The 14,512-nt window shown below is 39.7% G+C and overlaps 1 protein-coding gene across 1 annotated transcript in view; it reads left to right on the top strand.

Annotated features, from left to right (window-relative positions):
• The window catches only part of LOC117321769 (voltage-dependent T-type calcium channel subunit alpha-1I-like), a gene marked incomplete in the record, with an annotated part of 230,926 nt that overhangs the window by 112,643 nt on the left and 103,771 nt on the right, over positions 1-14,512 (top strand). The window contains 1 exon segment of the mRNA XM_033876300.1: positions 1,227-1,341. Within this exon segment, the coding sequence (XP_033732191.1) occupies positions 1,227-1,341 (115 nt within the window).

Genomic DNA, 14,512 nt, shown 5'->3' with positions numbered 1-14,512 from the left:
TTGTATTGGGAGCCGCCCAATATTGATAGTACTGTTGTATTGGGAGCCGCCCAATATTGATAGTACTGTTGTATTGGGAATGGCCCAATATCAATAGTACTGTTGTATTAAGAATGGCCCAATATTGATAGTACTGTTGTATTGAGAGCCGCCCAATATTGATAGTACTGTTGTATTGAGAGCCGCCCAATATTGATAGTACTGTATTGAGAGCCGCCCAATATTGATAGTACTGTTGTATTGGGAGCCGCCCAATATTGATAGTACTGTTGTATTGGGAGCCGCCCAATATTGATAGTACTGTTGTATTGAGAGCCGCCCAATATTGATAGTACTGTTGTATTAGGAATGGCCCAATATTGATAGTACTGTTGTATTGAGAGCCGCCCAATATTGATAGTACTGTTGTATTGGGAATGGCCCAATATTGATAGTACTGTTGTATTGAGAGCCGCCCAATATTGATAGTACTGTTGTATTAGGAATGGCCCAATATTGATAGTACTGTTGTATTGAGAGCCGCCCAATATTGATAGTACTGTTGTATTGAGAGCCGCCCAATATTGATAGCACTGTTGTATTGGGAGCCGCCCAATATTGATAGTACTGTTGTATTGGGAATGGCCCAATATCGATAGTACTGTTGTATTGAGAGCCGCCCAATATTGATAGTACTGTTGTATTAGGAATGGTCCAATATTGATAGTACTCTCGTATTGGGAGCCGCCCAATATTGATAGTACTGTTGTATTGGGAACGGCCCAATATTGATAGTACTGTTGTATTGGGAGCCGCCCAATATTGATAGTACTGTTGTATTGAGAGCCGCCCAATATTGATAGTACTGTTGTATTGAGAGCCGTCCAATATTGATAGTACTATTGTATTGAGAGCCGCCCAATATTGATAGTACTGTCGTATTGGGAATGGTTATCCTTTTGATGAAAAAAAATTTAAGTATGTGAGGAGTTATAGACTTGATGTGCTTATGCAGTTCTATAAATAGGTAATTAATTGATGGTTTTTTTTCTTATCACTTAAATTAGCTTCTAGATATACATAATCTTGACAGCTTTTATTAATATTCTATTTCTGAATTTCGTTTCCTGTACAATATTGTAGAAGTTTCAGTTCTTATTTCTAACTGGTGTGTGCAGTACCTTTTCTGCTTTCTGGTTCTGTGCTATTGATTAGTGATCTAACTTATCACCATTCCCTTCCATTAGCATCCTGGGAATGAACTTATTTGGGTGTAAGTTCTGGCGCAAAGTGAATGGTCGCAAGTACCGTAATCGCAAGAACTTTGATTCCCTTCTGTGGGCCATTATTACAGTGTTTCAGGTACTCAGTTGTCACTAGATTGTGGGCAGATCCTGCTTTAGTGTGTGACCAGATACCCCAGTGTATACTAACACCTGCACGTCTCTCCGTCTATATATAGATCTGTCTGTGCCGTCTTGTAGGTTACTGTGCCACTCATCATCTGCGTTTGTCAAGCTGTAAAGTATTTCCCTGCTGTCCCCAACACAAAACAGCTGATCACAGCTATTACATTCACCTCCCTTCAAAAGTAGAGTATATCAATCACAGCTATTACATTTTACCTCCCTTTTCTAGTTGGGTTCTGAAGATATCACCTCACAGATATTCTCGTTACATCCCCTGTTCTTGGTATTGAGGACTGGCTGATATCATCTACTAAGATGTTGCTTCTAGTTGACTTTTTTGTTTTGATCCCTGTTGCTAACATATAATATATATGGTGTCTCGTTAGGGTCAAATAGCATATCTTGCATTCTCGCACTCTCGACTTTAGGTCCAAAGCATGAGAATGCAAAAAAGTGATGGCAAAGGAGTGAAAACGTGAGAATGCGAAAGAGCAAAAACGCGAGAATGCAGAAAATAAGCGAAATTCCTTTTGAGAGGGAGGGAGAAAGAGAGGACAACCATTCAGGCCTAATCTCGTGTTTTTGACATAAGGTCGAAAATGCGAGAAGCAAAAACGCAACACCTCGGTAGCGAATTAATCACATGTTTTCGCTGAAGCTTTTTCATATTCTCGCCATCGAGTTTTCGCATTCTCGCTCTTTTGCATTTTCCCATTTTCGCTCCCTCACTGTCGCATTTTCGCATTCTTGCATTTTCGACCTCAAGTTGAGAGACCAGGATGCAAGATTTGATATTTGGCCCTAACGAGCCACCAAAGATATATCATAGTGTTATCAATCTCATTAGGATTGCTGTGGTCATTTGGTAGTTTAAATTATGCAAAAAAAAAATCAACAAAACTTAATCAAAACGAAATAATACTTCTTTATCTTACAATATATATATATTATTGAGGAAAATACTGACAAAATAATACTTCTTTATCTAACATATTGAGGAAAATACTGACAAAATAATTGTTCTTTATCTATAACAACACTGAGGGAAATACTGACAAAATAATTCTTCTTTATCTAACATTATAGTTAGGGAAATACTGATAAAATTATACTTCTTTATCCAACATAATATTTAGGGATATACTGACAAAATAATTCTTCTTTATATGACATAATATTAAAGGAAATACTGACAAAATAGTACTTCTTTATCTAATATAATACTGAGGGAAATACTGACAAAATAGTACTTCTTTATCAAATATAATACTGAGGGAAATACTGACAAAATAGTACTTCTTTATCTAATATAATACTGAGGGAAATACTGACAAAATAGTACTTCTTTATCTAAAATAATACTTAGGGAAATATATACTGACAAAATAATACTTCTTTATCTAAAATAATACTTAGGGAAATACTGACAAAATAGTAGATTATCTACTTCTTTATCAAATATAATACTGAGGGAAATATATACTGACAAAATAATACTTCTTTATCTAACATTAATCTGCGGGAAATACAGACAAAATAATTATATCTAACAAAATGCCTGTCCAAATTTTAGCTGTGTCATTTTTCAATGCAGAATAATCTTAATTTTGACTTTGGTTTGCCCAGCAAGTTTCAGAAAAGTTTGAGGAAGCCTTTGGGTTCAATATCACATACAACCTCTATTTTTCCCTGTTTGTTGACTCTGGCTGATGTGACTTCCAACCTGTCAAATCTCTACTAGAAGATGTCAGATGATGTTTCTTCTGAAGAAAGGTTATTCAACATTTACTTCACCTTTCAGGAACATCCTCCCATCACATCCCTGTCAATATGGAGGCTCCCATCACATCCCTGTCAATATGGAGGCTACTGCCTTACTGTATCAGCTCTGCTGTAAGCTCTACCAATCTAGGTCCTCTGTATCAAGATACTCCTACATTTGTCTTATTTCCTTATTGTTCTACTCCTGTGAAATATACCATGGCCGAAGACAGACTGCCAACACAATTTGTTATACTCTGAGGTATATGTAGCATTCAACAGACATATATTGTTACACTCTGAGGTATATGTAGCATTCAACAGACATATATTGTTACACTTTGGGGTACATGTAGCATTCAACAGACATATATTGTTACACTCTGAGGTACATATAGCATTCAACAGACATATATTGTTACACTTTGGGTTACATATAGCTTTCAACAGACATATATTGTTACACTTTGAGGTACATATAGCATTCAACAGACATATATTGTTACACTCTGGGGTACATGTAGCATTCAACAGACATATATTGTTACACTCTGAGGTACATACAGCATTCAACAGACATATATTGTTACACTTTGAGGTACATGTAGCATTCAACAGACATATATTGTTACACTTTGGGTTACATGCAGCATTCAACAGACATATATTGTTACACTTTGGGTTACATACAGCATTCAACAGACATATATTGTTACACTTTGAGGTACATGTAGCATTCAACAGACATATATTGTTACACTTTGGGGTACATGTAGCATTCAACAGACATATATTGTTACACTCTGAGGTACATATAGCATTCAACAGACATATATTGTTACACTTTGAGGTACATGTAGCATTCAACAGACATATATTGTTACACTTTGAGGTACATGTAGCATTCAACAGACATATATTGTTACACTCTGAGGTACATATACCATTCAACAGACATATATTGTTACACTTTGGGGTACATGGAGCATTCAACAGACATATATTGTTACACTCTGAGGTACATATAGCATTCAACAGACATATATTGTTACACTTTGGGGTACATGTAGCATTCAACAGACATATATTGTTACACTTTGGGGTACATGGAGCATTCAACAGACATATATTGTTACACTCTGAGGTACATGTAGCATTCAACAGACATATATTGTTACACTTTGGGGTACATGTAGCATTCAACAGACATATATTGTTACACTTTGGGTTACATATAGCTTTCAACAGACATATATTGTTACACTCTGAGGTACATGTAGCATTCAACAGACATATATTGTTACACTTTGAGGTACATGTAGCATTCAACAGACATATATTGTTACACTCTGAGGTACATATAGCATTCAACAGACATATATTGTTACACTTTGGGGTACATGTAGCATTCAACAGACATATATTGTTACACTTTGGGTTACATATAGCTTTCAACAGACATATATTGTTACACTTTGAGGTACATGTAGCATTCAACAGACATATATTGTTACACTCTGAGGTACATGTAGCATTCAACAGACATATATTGTTACACTTTGAGGTACATATAGCATTCAACAGACATATATTGTTACACTCTGAGGTACATGTAGCATTCAACAGACATATATTGTTACACTCTGATGTACATATAGCATTCAACAGGCATATATTGTTACACTTTGGGGTACATATAGCATTCAACAGACATATATTGTTACACTTTGAGGTACATGTAGCATTCAACAGACATATATTGTTACACTTTGGGGTACATGTAGCATTCAACAGACATATATTGTTACACTCTGAGGTACATATAGCATTCACCAGACATATATTGTTACACTTTGAGGTACATGTAGCATTCAACAGACATATATTGTTACACTTTGAGGTACATGTAGCATTCAACAGACATATATTGTTACACTCTGAGGTACATGTAGCATTCAACAGACATATATTGTTACCCTCTGAGGTACATGTAGCATTCAACAGACATATATTGTTACACTTTGAGGTACATATAGCATGCATCTGGTAGGGGACATGTATTGTATAGGACTGTGATGGTTAGCACGGGGTGGTAGGGGACATGTATTGTATAGGACTGTGATGGCTAGCACGGGGTGGTATTGTATAGGACTGTGATGGCTAGCACGGGGTGGTAGTGGACATGTATTGTATAGGACTGTGATGGCTAGCACGGGGTGGTAGGGGACATGTATTGTATAGGACTGTGATGGCTAGCACGGGGTGGTAGAGGACATGTATTGTATAGGACTGTGATGGCTAGCACGGGGTGGTAGAGGACATGTATTGTATAGGACTGTGATGGCTAGCATGGGGTGGTAGAGGACATGTATTGTATAGGACTGTGATGGCTAGTACGGGGTGGTAGGGGACATGTATTGTATAGGACTGATGGCTAGCACGGGGTTGTAGAGGACATGTATTGTATAGGACTGTGATGGCTAGCACGGGGTGGTAGAGGACATGTATTGTATAGGACTGTGATGGCTAGCACGGGGTGGTAGAGAACATGTATTGTATAGAACTGTGATGGCTAGCACGGGGTGGTAGGGGACATGTATTGTATAGGACTGTGATGGCTAGCACGGGGTGGTAGAGGACATGTATTGTATAGGACTGTGATGGCTAGCACGGGGTGGTAGAGGACATGTATTGTATAGGACTGTGATGGCTAGCACGGGGTGGTAGAGGACATGTATTGTATAGGACTGTGATGGCTAGTAGGGATGGTAGGGGACATGTATTGTATAGGACTGTGATGACTAGCACGGGGTGGTAGAGGACATGTATTGTATAGGACTGTGATGGCTAGCACGGGGTGGTAGAGGACATGTATTGTATAGGACTGTGATGACTAGCACGGGGTGGTAGGGGACATGTATTGTATAGGACTGTGATGACTAGCACGGGGTGGTAGAGGACATGTATTGTATAGGACTGTGATGGCTAGCACGGGGTGGTAGGGGACATGTATTGTATAGGACTGTGATGGCTAGTAGGGGTGGTAGAGGACATGTATTGTATAGGACTGTGATGGCTAGCACGGGGTGGTAGAGGACATGTATTGTATAGGACTGTGATGGCTAGTACGGGGTGGTAGGGGACATGTATTGTATAGGACTGATGGCTAGCACGGGGTTGTAGAGGACATGTATTGTATAGGACTGTGATGGCTAGCACAGGGTGGTAGAGGACATGTATTGTATAGGACTGATGGCTAGCACGGGGTGGTAGAGGACATGTATTGTATAGGACTGTGATGGCTAGCATGGGGTGGTAGAGGACATGTATTGTATAGGACTGATGGCTAGCATGGGGTGGTAGAGGACATGTATTGTATAGGACTGTGATGGCTAGCATGGGGTGGTAGAGGACATGTATTGTATAGGACTGATGGCTAGCACGGGGTGGTAGAGGACATGTATTGTATAGGACTGTGATGGCTAGCATGGGGTGGTAGAGGACATGTATTGTATAGGACTGTGATGGCTAGCACGGGGTGGTAGAGGACATGTATTGTATAGGACTGTGATGGCTAGCACGGGGTGGTAGGAGACATGTATTGTATAAGACTGTGATGGCTAGTAGGGGTGGTAGAGGACATGTATTGTATAGGACTGATGGCTAGCACGGGGTGGTAGGGGACATGTATTGTATAGGACTGTGATGGCTAGCACGGGGTGGTAGAGGACATGTATTGTATAGGACTGTGATGGCTAGCACGGGGTGGTAGAGGACATGTATTGTATAGAACTGTGATGGCTAGCATGGGGTGGTAGGGGACATGTATTGTATAGGACTGTGATGGCTAGCACGGGGTGGTAGAGGACATGTATTGTATAGGACTGTGATGGCTAGTAGGGGTAGTAGAGGACATGTATTGTATAGGACTGTGATGGCTAGCACGGGGTGGTAGGAGACATGTATTGTATAGAACTGTGATGGCTAGCACGGGGTGGTAGGGGACATGTATTGTATAGGACTGTGATGGCTAGCACGGGGTGGTAGGGGACATGTATTGTATAGGACTGTGATGGCTAGTAGGGGTGGTAGAGGACATGTATTGTATAGGACTGTGATGGCTAGCACGGGTTGGTAGGGGACATGTATTGTATAGGACTGTGATGGCTAGCACGGGGTGGTAGAGGACATGTATTGTATAGGACTGTGATGGCTAGCACGGGGTGGTAGAGGACATGTATTGTATAGGACTGATGGCTAGCACGGGGTGGTAGAGGACATGTATTGTATAGGACTGTGATGGCTAGCACGGGGTGGTAGAGGACATGTATTGTATAGGACTGTGATGGCTAGCACGGGGTGGTAGAGGACATGTATTGTATAGGACTGTGATGGCTAGTACGGGGTGGTAGAGGACATGTATTGTATAGGACTGTGATGGTTAGCACGGGGTGGTAGGGGACATGTATTGTATAGGACTGTGATGGCTAGCACGGGGTGGTAGGGGACATGTATTGTATAGGACTGTGATGGCTAGCACGGGGTGGTAGGGGACATGTATTGTATAGGACTGTGATGGCTAGTACGGGGTGGTAGAGGACATGTATTGTATAGGACTGATGGCTAGCACGGGGTGGTAGAGGACATGTATTGTATAGGACTGTGATGGCTAGCACGGGGTGGTAGAGGACATGTATTGTATAGGACTGTGATGGCTAGCACGGGGTGGTAGAGGACATGTATTGTATAGGACTGATGGCTAGCACGGGGTGGTAGAGGACATGTATTGTATAGGACTGTGATGGCTAGCATGGGGTGGTAGAGGACATGTATGGTATAGGACTGATGGCTAGCACGGGGTGGTAGAGGACATGTATTGTATAGGACTGTGATGGCTAGCATGGGGTGGTAGAGGACATGTATTGTATAGGACTGATGGCTAGCACGGGGTGGTAAAGGACATGTATTGTATAGGACTGTGATGGCTAGCACGGGGTGGTAGAGGACATGTATTGTATAGGACTGTGATGGCTAGCACGGGGTGGTAGAGGACATGTATTGTATAGGACTGTGATGGCTAGCACGCGGTGGTAGAGGACATGTATTGTATAGGACTGTGATGGCTAGTAGGGGTGGTAGAGGACATGTATTGTATAGGACTGTGATGGCTAGCACGGGGTGGTAGAGGACATGTATTGTATAGGACTGTGAAGACTAGCACTGGGTGGTAGAGGACATGTATTGTATAGGACTGTGATGGCTAGCATGGGGTGGTAGAGGACATGTATTGTATAGGACTGTGATGGTTAGCACGGGCTGGTAGGGGACATGTATTGTATAGGACTGTGATGGTTAGCACGGGGTGGTAGAGGACATGTATTGCTTTAGTATGCTTGTTATTATCTACTGATTCTAAAGTGTTATTTACTCTTTTCTTTTATTCACCATCTTTTTTATTTGTCCATAGTAGCAGATCTGTCTTCATTCTTTCTTTTGTATTTGTCTTCATTCACAATTCTGTCTTCTGTCTTCATTTCATCTTTTGAATTTGTCCAAAGCTGCAATGCTTTCTTCATACTTTCTTTGTATTTGTCCAGCAGTTCTGTCTTCATCTCATCATTTCTGTTCGTCCATAGTCACAATGGTGTCTTCATTCCATCATTTGTGTTTGTCCATAGTCACAATGGTGTCTTCATTCCATCATTTGTGTTCGTCCATAGTCACAATGGTGTCTTCTACGATCATTTGTGTTCGTCCCTAGTCACAAAGCTGTGTATATCTTTTTGGTCTGTGAGTTTCTATAGGGTTTCTGTATGGTTAATTGATGAGGTAAGTTACCTGGGTTTTTTGATCTGTGAGTTTCTATATGGTTTATTGATGATGTATGTTACCTGGGTTTTTTACACAAACTTGACTGATTTATCTTTAGGCAGAATGCCACTCAGTGGACAGTCAATTGTATTTGGCTAGCTAAGGACAGTGTTGTTGCAAAGGTTTGGTGTCTCACTGGCTAGTCATTTATGATAAAGGTATGGTGTCTCACTGGCTAGTCATTTATAATAAAGGTGTGGTGTCTCACTGGATAGTCATTTATGATAAAGGTGTGGTGTCTCACTGGATAGTCATTTATGATAAAGGTTTGGTGTCTCACTGGATAGTCATTTATAATAAAGGTATGGTGTCTCACTGGCTAGTCATTAATAATAAAGGTATGGTGTCTCACAGGCTAGTCATTTATAATAAAGGTGTGGTGTCTCACTGGATAGTCATTTATGATAAAGGTATGGTGTCTCACTGGCTAGTCATTTATGATAAAGGTATGGTGTCTCACTGGCTAGTCATTTATAATAAAGGTATGGTGTCTCACTGGCTAGTCATTTACAATAAAGGAGTGGTGTCTCACTGTCTAGTCATTTATAATAAAGGTATGGTGTCTCACTGGCTAGTCATTTATAATAAAGGTATGGTGTCTCACTGGCTAGTCATTTATGATAAAGGTGTGGTGTCTCACTGGCTAGTCATTTATAATAAAGGTGTGGTGTCTCACTGGATAGTCATTTATGATAAAGGTATGGTGTCTCACTGTCTAGTCATTAATAATAAAGGTGTGGTGTCTCACTGGCTAGTCATTCATGATAAAGGAGTGGTGTCTCACTGTCTAGTCATTAATAATAAAGGTATGGTGTCTCACAGGCTAGTCATTTATAATAAAGGTGTGGTGTCTCACTGGATAGTTATATATGATAAAGGTATGGTGTCTCACTGGATAGTCATTTATGATAAAGGTATGGTGTCTCACTGGCTAGTCATTTATAATAAAGGTGTGGTGTCTCACTGGCTAGTCATTCATGATAAAGGTATGGTGTCTCACTGGCTAGTCATTTATGATAAAGGAGTGATGTCTCACTGGTAGTCATTCATGATAAAGGTGTGGTGTCTCACTGGCTAGTCATTTATAATAAAGGTATGGTGTCTCACAGGTTAGTCATTTATAATAAAGGTATGGTGTCTCACTGGCTAGTCATTCATGATAAAGGTGTGGTGTCTCACTGGCTAGTCATTCATGATAAAGGTATGGTGTCTCACAGGCTAGTCATTTATGATAAAGGTGTGGTGTCTCACTGGATAGTCATTTATAATAAAGGTATGGTGTCTCACTAGCTAGTCATTTATGATAAAGGTGTGGTGTCTCACTGGATAGTCATTTATGATAAAGGAGTGGTGTCTCACTGGATAGTCATTTATGATAAAGGTATGGTGTCTCACAGGCTAGTCATTTATAATAAAGGAGTGGTGTCTCACTGTCTAGTCATTTATAATAAAGGTATGGTGTCTCACTGGCTAGTCATTTATAATAAAGGTATGGTGTCTCACTGGCTAGTCATTTATGATAAAGGAGTGGTGTCTCACTGGCTAGTCATTTATGATGAAGGTGTGGTGTCTCACTGTCTAGTCATTCATGATAAAGGTGTGGTGTCTCACTGGCTAGTCATTAATAATAAAGGTATGGTGTCTCACAGGCTAGTCATTTATTATAAAGGTGTGGTGTCTCACTGGATAGTCATTCATGATAAAGGTATGGTGTCTCACTGGCTAGTCATTTATGATGAAGGTGTGGTGTCTCACTGTCTAGTCATTCATGATAAAGGTGTGGTGTCTCACTGGCTAGTCATTAATAATAAAGGTATGGTGTCTCACAGGCTAGTCATTTATTATAAAGGTGTGGTGTCTCACTGGATAGTCATTCATGATAAAGGTATTGTGTCTCACTGGCTAGTCATTCATGATAAAGGAGTGGTGTCTCACTGGCTAGTCATTTATAATAAAGGTATGGTGTCTCACTGGCTAGTCATTTATGATAAAGGTATGGTGTCTCACTGGCTAGTCATTTAAAATAAAGGTGTGGTGTCTCACTGGCTAGTCATTCATGAAAAAGGTATGGTGTCTCACTGGCTAGTCATTTATGATAAAGGAGTGTTGTCTCACTCGCTAGTCATTCATGATAAAGGTGTGGTGTCTCACTGGCTAGTCATTTATAATAAAGGTATGGTGTCTCACAGGCTAGTCATTTATAATAAAGGTATGGTGTCTCACTGGCTAGTCATTCATGATAAAGGTGTGGTGTCTCACTGGCTAGTCATTTATAATAAAGGTATGGTGTCTCACTGGCTAGTCATTTAAAATAAAGGTATGGTGTCTCACTGGCTAGTCATTCATGATAAAGGTGTGGTGTCTCACAGGCTAGTCTTTCATGATAAAGGTGTGGTGTCTCACTGGCTAGTCATTCATGATAAAGGTGTGGTGTCTCACTGGCTAGTCATTTAAAATAAAGGTATGGTGTCTCACTGGCTAGTCATTTAAAATAAAGGTATGGTGTCTCACAGGCTAGTCTTTCATGATAAAGTTGTGGTGTCTCACTGGCTAGTCATTTATAATAATAGTCTTTGGTAATCATGTTTTGTTGTTTTGTCTCTAGTCATTCATGCTTTCAGTTTAAAAGTTGGTATTAGCTTTGTTCCATCAGATGAACAAAAATGTATAGATCTGTAGTAATTTGAGTGTTAAGTTCTGTTGCATTCGTGTATAGATCTGTAGTATTTGAGTGTTAAGTTCCGTCAGATATGTGTATAGATCTGTAGTAATTTGAGTGTTAAGTTCCGTCAGATACATGTATAGATTTGTACTAACTTCTTTGTTTGGTTCTAACAGACTTGTGTTGCTATGGCTTTTTGTGTTTTGTGCATGCAGTGTACTGGGCATGAATTTGTTTGGTGGCAAGTTTTGTTGGCGTGACGAGGGAATCCCCTGCACTTGTGCGGATGAGTCTAACCCTGCCCTACGCTGCGTTTGTGATCGAGCCAATTTTAACAGCTTATTGTGGTCCTTGGTGACTGTTTTTCAGGTAAACACGTACAAAAGGCCACATCAAAGTAGTACATGTCACCCATTGATGCAGTCACATGTCCCTAAGGTTATGTTAGACCTACAGCTGATCAGGGTTATAAGGAATTTTTGCATACAGCTGATCAGATTTATTTGAATGCTTTACATGCAGCTGATCAGGGCTGGTAGGATGTTTTATATACAAACAGCTGATCAGGGTTATTAACACATTTAACATACAGCTTATCAGGGTTATTAGGATGTTTTTATATATAACTGAGGGTTGTTCATGTACAGTTGATAGAGTTATTAGCTCACCTGGCAGATGAGTTTATGACACAGAGCACCGGCTGTCTTTCGTCTGTTGTCTATCGTCTGTCATTTGTCGTCTATCATCTGTCGTCTGCCAAAGGGCAAGTGAGCTTATGCCGTGGCTTGGCGTCCTTCATCTGGCTGTCTGTCCTGCTTCGACTTTTCCATTTAAACAACTTTTAATATAAGGTCTGTAGCATGCTTGGATGAAGGGCTGCCAAGTTTATTCAAGGTCACATGGGTCAAATAGGCTAAAATCTTTAAATGACTTCTTCTCGATAACCAATATACCTAGGGACTTGATATTGGGTCTGAGCATATGCTGGGGTTAATGGCTACCAAGCTTGTTCAAATGAATGACATTGACCTACATTCAAGGTCACAGGGGTTTAATAGGCTAAAATCTTTAAAGGACTTCTTCTCAATATCCAAGAGTCCCAGGGAGTTGATATTAAGTCTGTAGCATGCTGGGATAAAGGGCTACCAAGTTTGCTCAAATGAATGACTTTGACTTCTATTCAAGGTCACATGGGTTGAAAAGGGTAAAATCTTAAAACAGCTTCTTCTCATTAGCCAAGAGGCCCAGTGACTTGATATTGGGTCTGTAGCATGCTGGGGTGAGGGGCTACCAATTTCGTTCAAATGAATGACTTTGACTTACATTCAAGGTCACAATGGTCAAATAGGCTAAAATCTTTAAATGACTTCTTCTCAATAACCAATGTGCTTATGGACTTGATATTAGGTCTGTAGCATGTTTGGGTGAAGGGCTATCAATTTCATTCAAATAAATGACCTTGACCAACATTCAAAGTCACAGGGGTCAAATAGGCAAAAATTGTTGAATGATTTCTTCTAAAAAACCAAGAGGCCCAGTGACTTGATATTAGGTCTGTAACATGCTAGGGTTGAGGGCTACCAAGGTTTTCAATGAATGACCTTGACCTATATTCAAGGTCAAAGGGGTCAAATAGGCTTAAATCTTTAAATGATTTCTTCTCAATAACCAAGAGTTCCAGAGAGTTGATATTGGGTCTGTAGCATTCTGAGGTGAAGGGCTTCCAAAAAGATTTTGTTCAAATGAATGACCTTGACCTACATTCAAGGGCACATGGTTTGAAAAGGCTAAAATCTTAAAACAACTTCTTTTCATTAACCAAGCCTGGGGTCTGGTCATTCAAATTATGATACATACAACATACCTTCTATAGTTGGCCATGGTACATACAATGTTACCCTGTAGAGTTCATCATATGGTACATACAATGTTACCCTGTAGAGTCAATCATATTGTACATACAATGTTACCCTCTAGACATTGTCATGGTACATACAATGTTACCCTGTAGAGTCAATCATATGGTACATACAATGTTACCCTCTAGACATTGTCATGGTACATACAATGTTACCCTCTAGACATTGTCATGGTACATACAATGTTACCCTGTAGAGTCAATCATATGGTACATACAATGTTACCCTCTAGACATTGTCATGGTACATACAATGTTACCCTCTAGACATTGTCATGGTACATACAATGTTACCCTGTAGAGTCAATCATATTGTACATACAATGTTACCCTCTAGACATTGTCATGGTACAGACAATGTTACCCTCTTGACTTGATCATGAGATATGCTGCCTACTACTTAATAAACTTTTAAATATTCGAAGAAACTTTTCATCAACATAATACTAATGAATTTTAGACCTTACTTTGATGTGGCCTTACAGAATATTTGATTCTTATCCATATTACATATCATCACATATACTGTATCCATCTGTATTTATCTGTAATTATACTAATTGGTCAGTGTTTACCTGTAATAATACTAATTGGTCAGTATTTACCTGTAATTACACTTACTGGTCAGTATTTACCTGTAATTACACTTACTGGTCAGTGTTCACTTGTAATTACACTTAGTGGTCAGTATTTACCTGTAATTACACTTACTGGTCAGTATTTATCTGTAATTACACTTACTGGTCAGTGTTCACTTGTGATTACACTTAGTGGTCAGTATTTACCTGTATTTACACTTAGTGGACAGTTTATACCTTTAATTATACTTAGTGGTCAGTGTTCACTTGTAATTACACTTAGTGGTCAGTGTTTACCTGTAATTACACTTATTGGTCAGTGTTTACATGTAAT

The sequence above is a fragment of the Pecten maximus genome, chromosome 1 (assembly GCF_902652985.1).
Source record: "Pecten maximus chromosome 1, xPecMax1.1, whole genome shotgun sequence".
Lineage (NCBI taxonomy): Eukaryota > Metazoa > Mollusca > Bivalvia > Pectinida > Pectinidae > Pecten > Pecten maximus.
The sequence above is the reverse complement of the archived record's forward strand: the minus strand, read 5'-3'. Positions and strand labels throughout refer to the sequence as shown.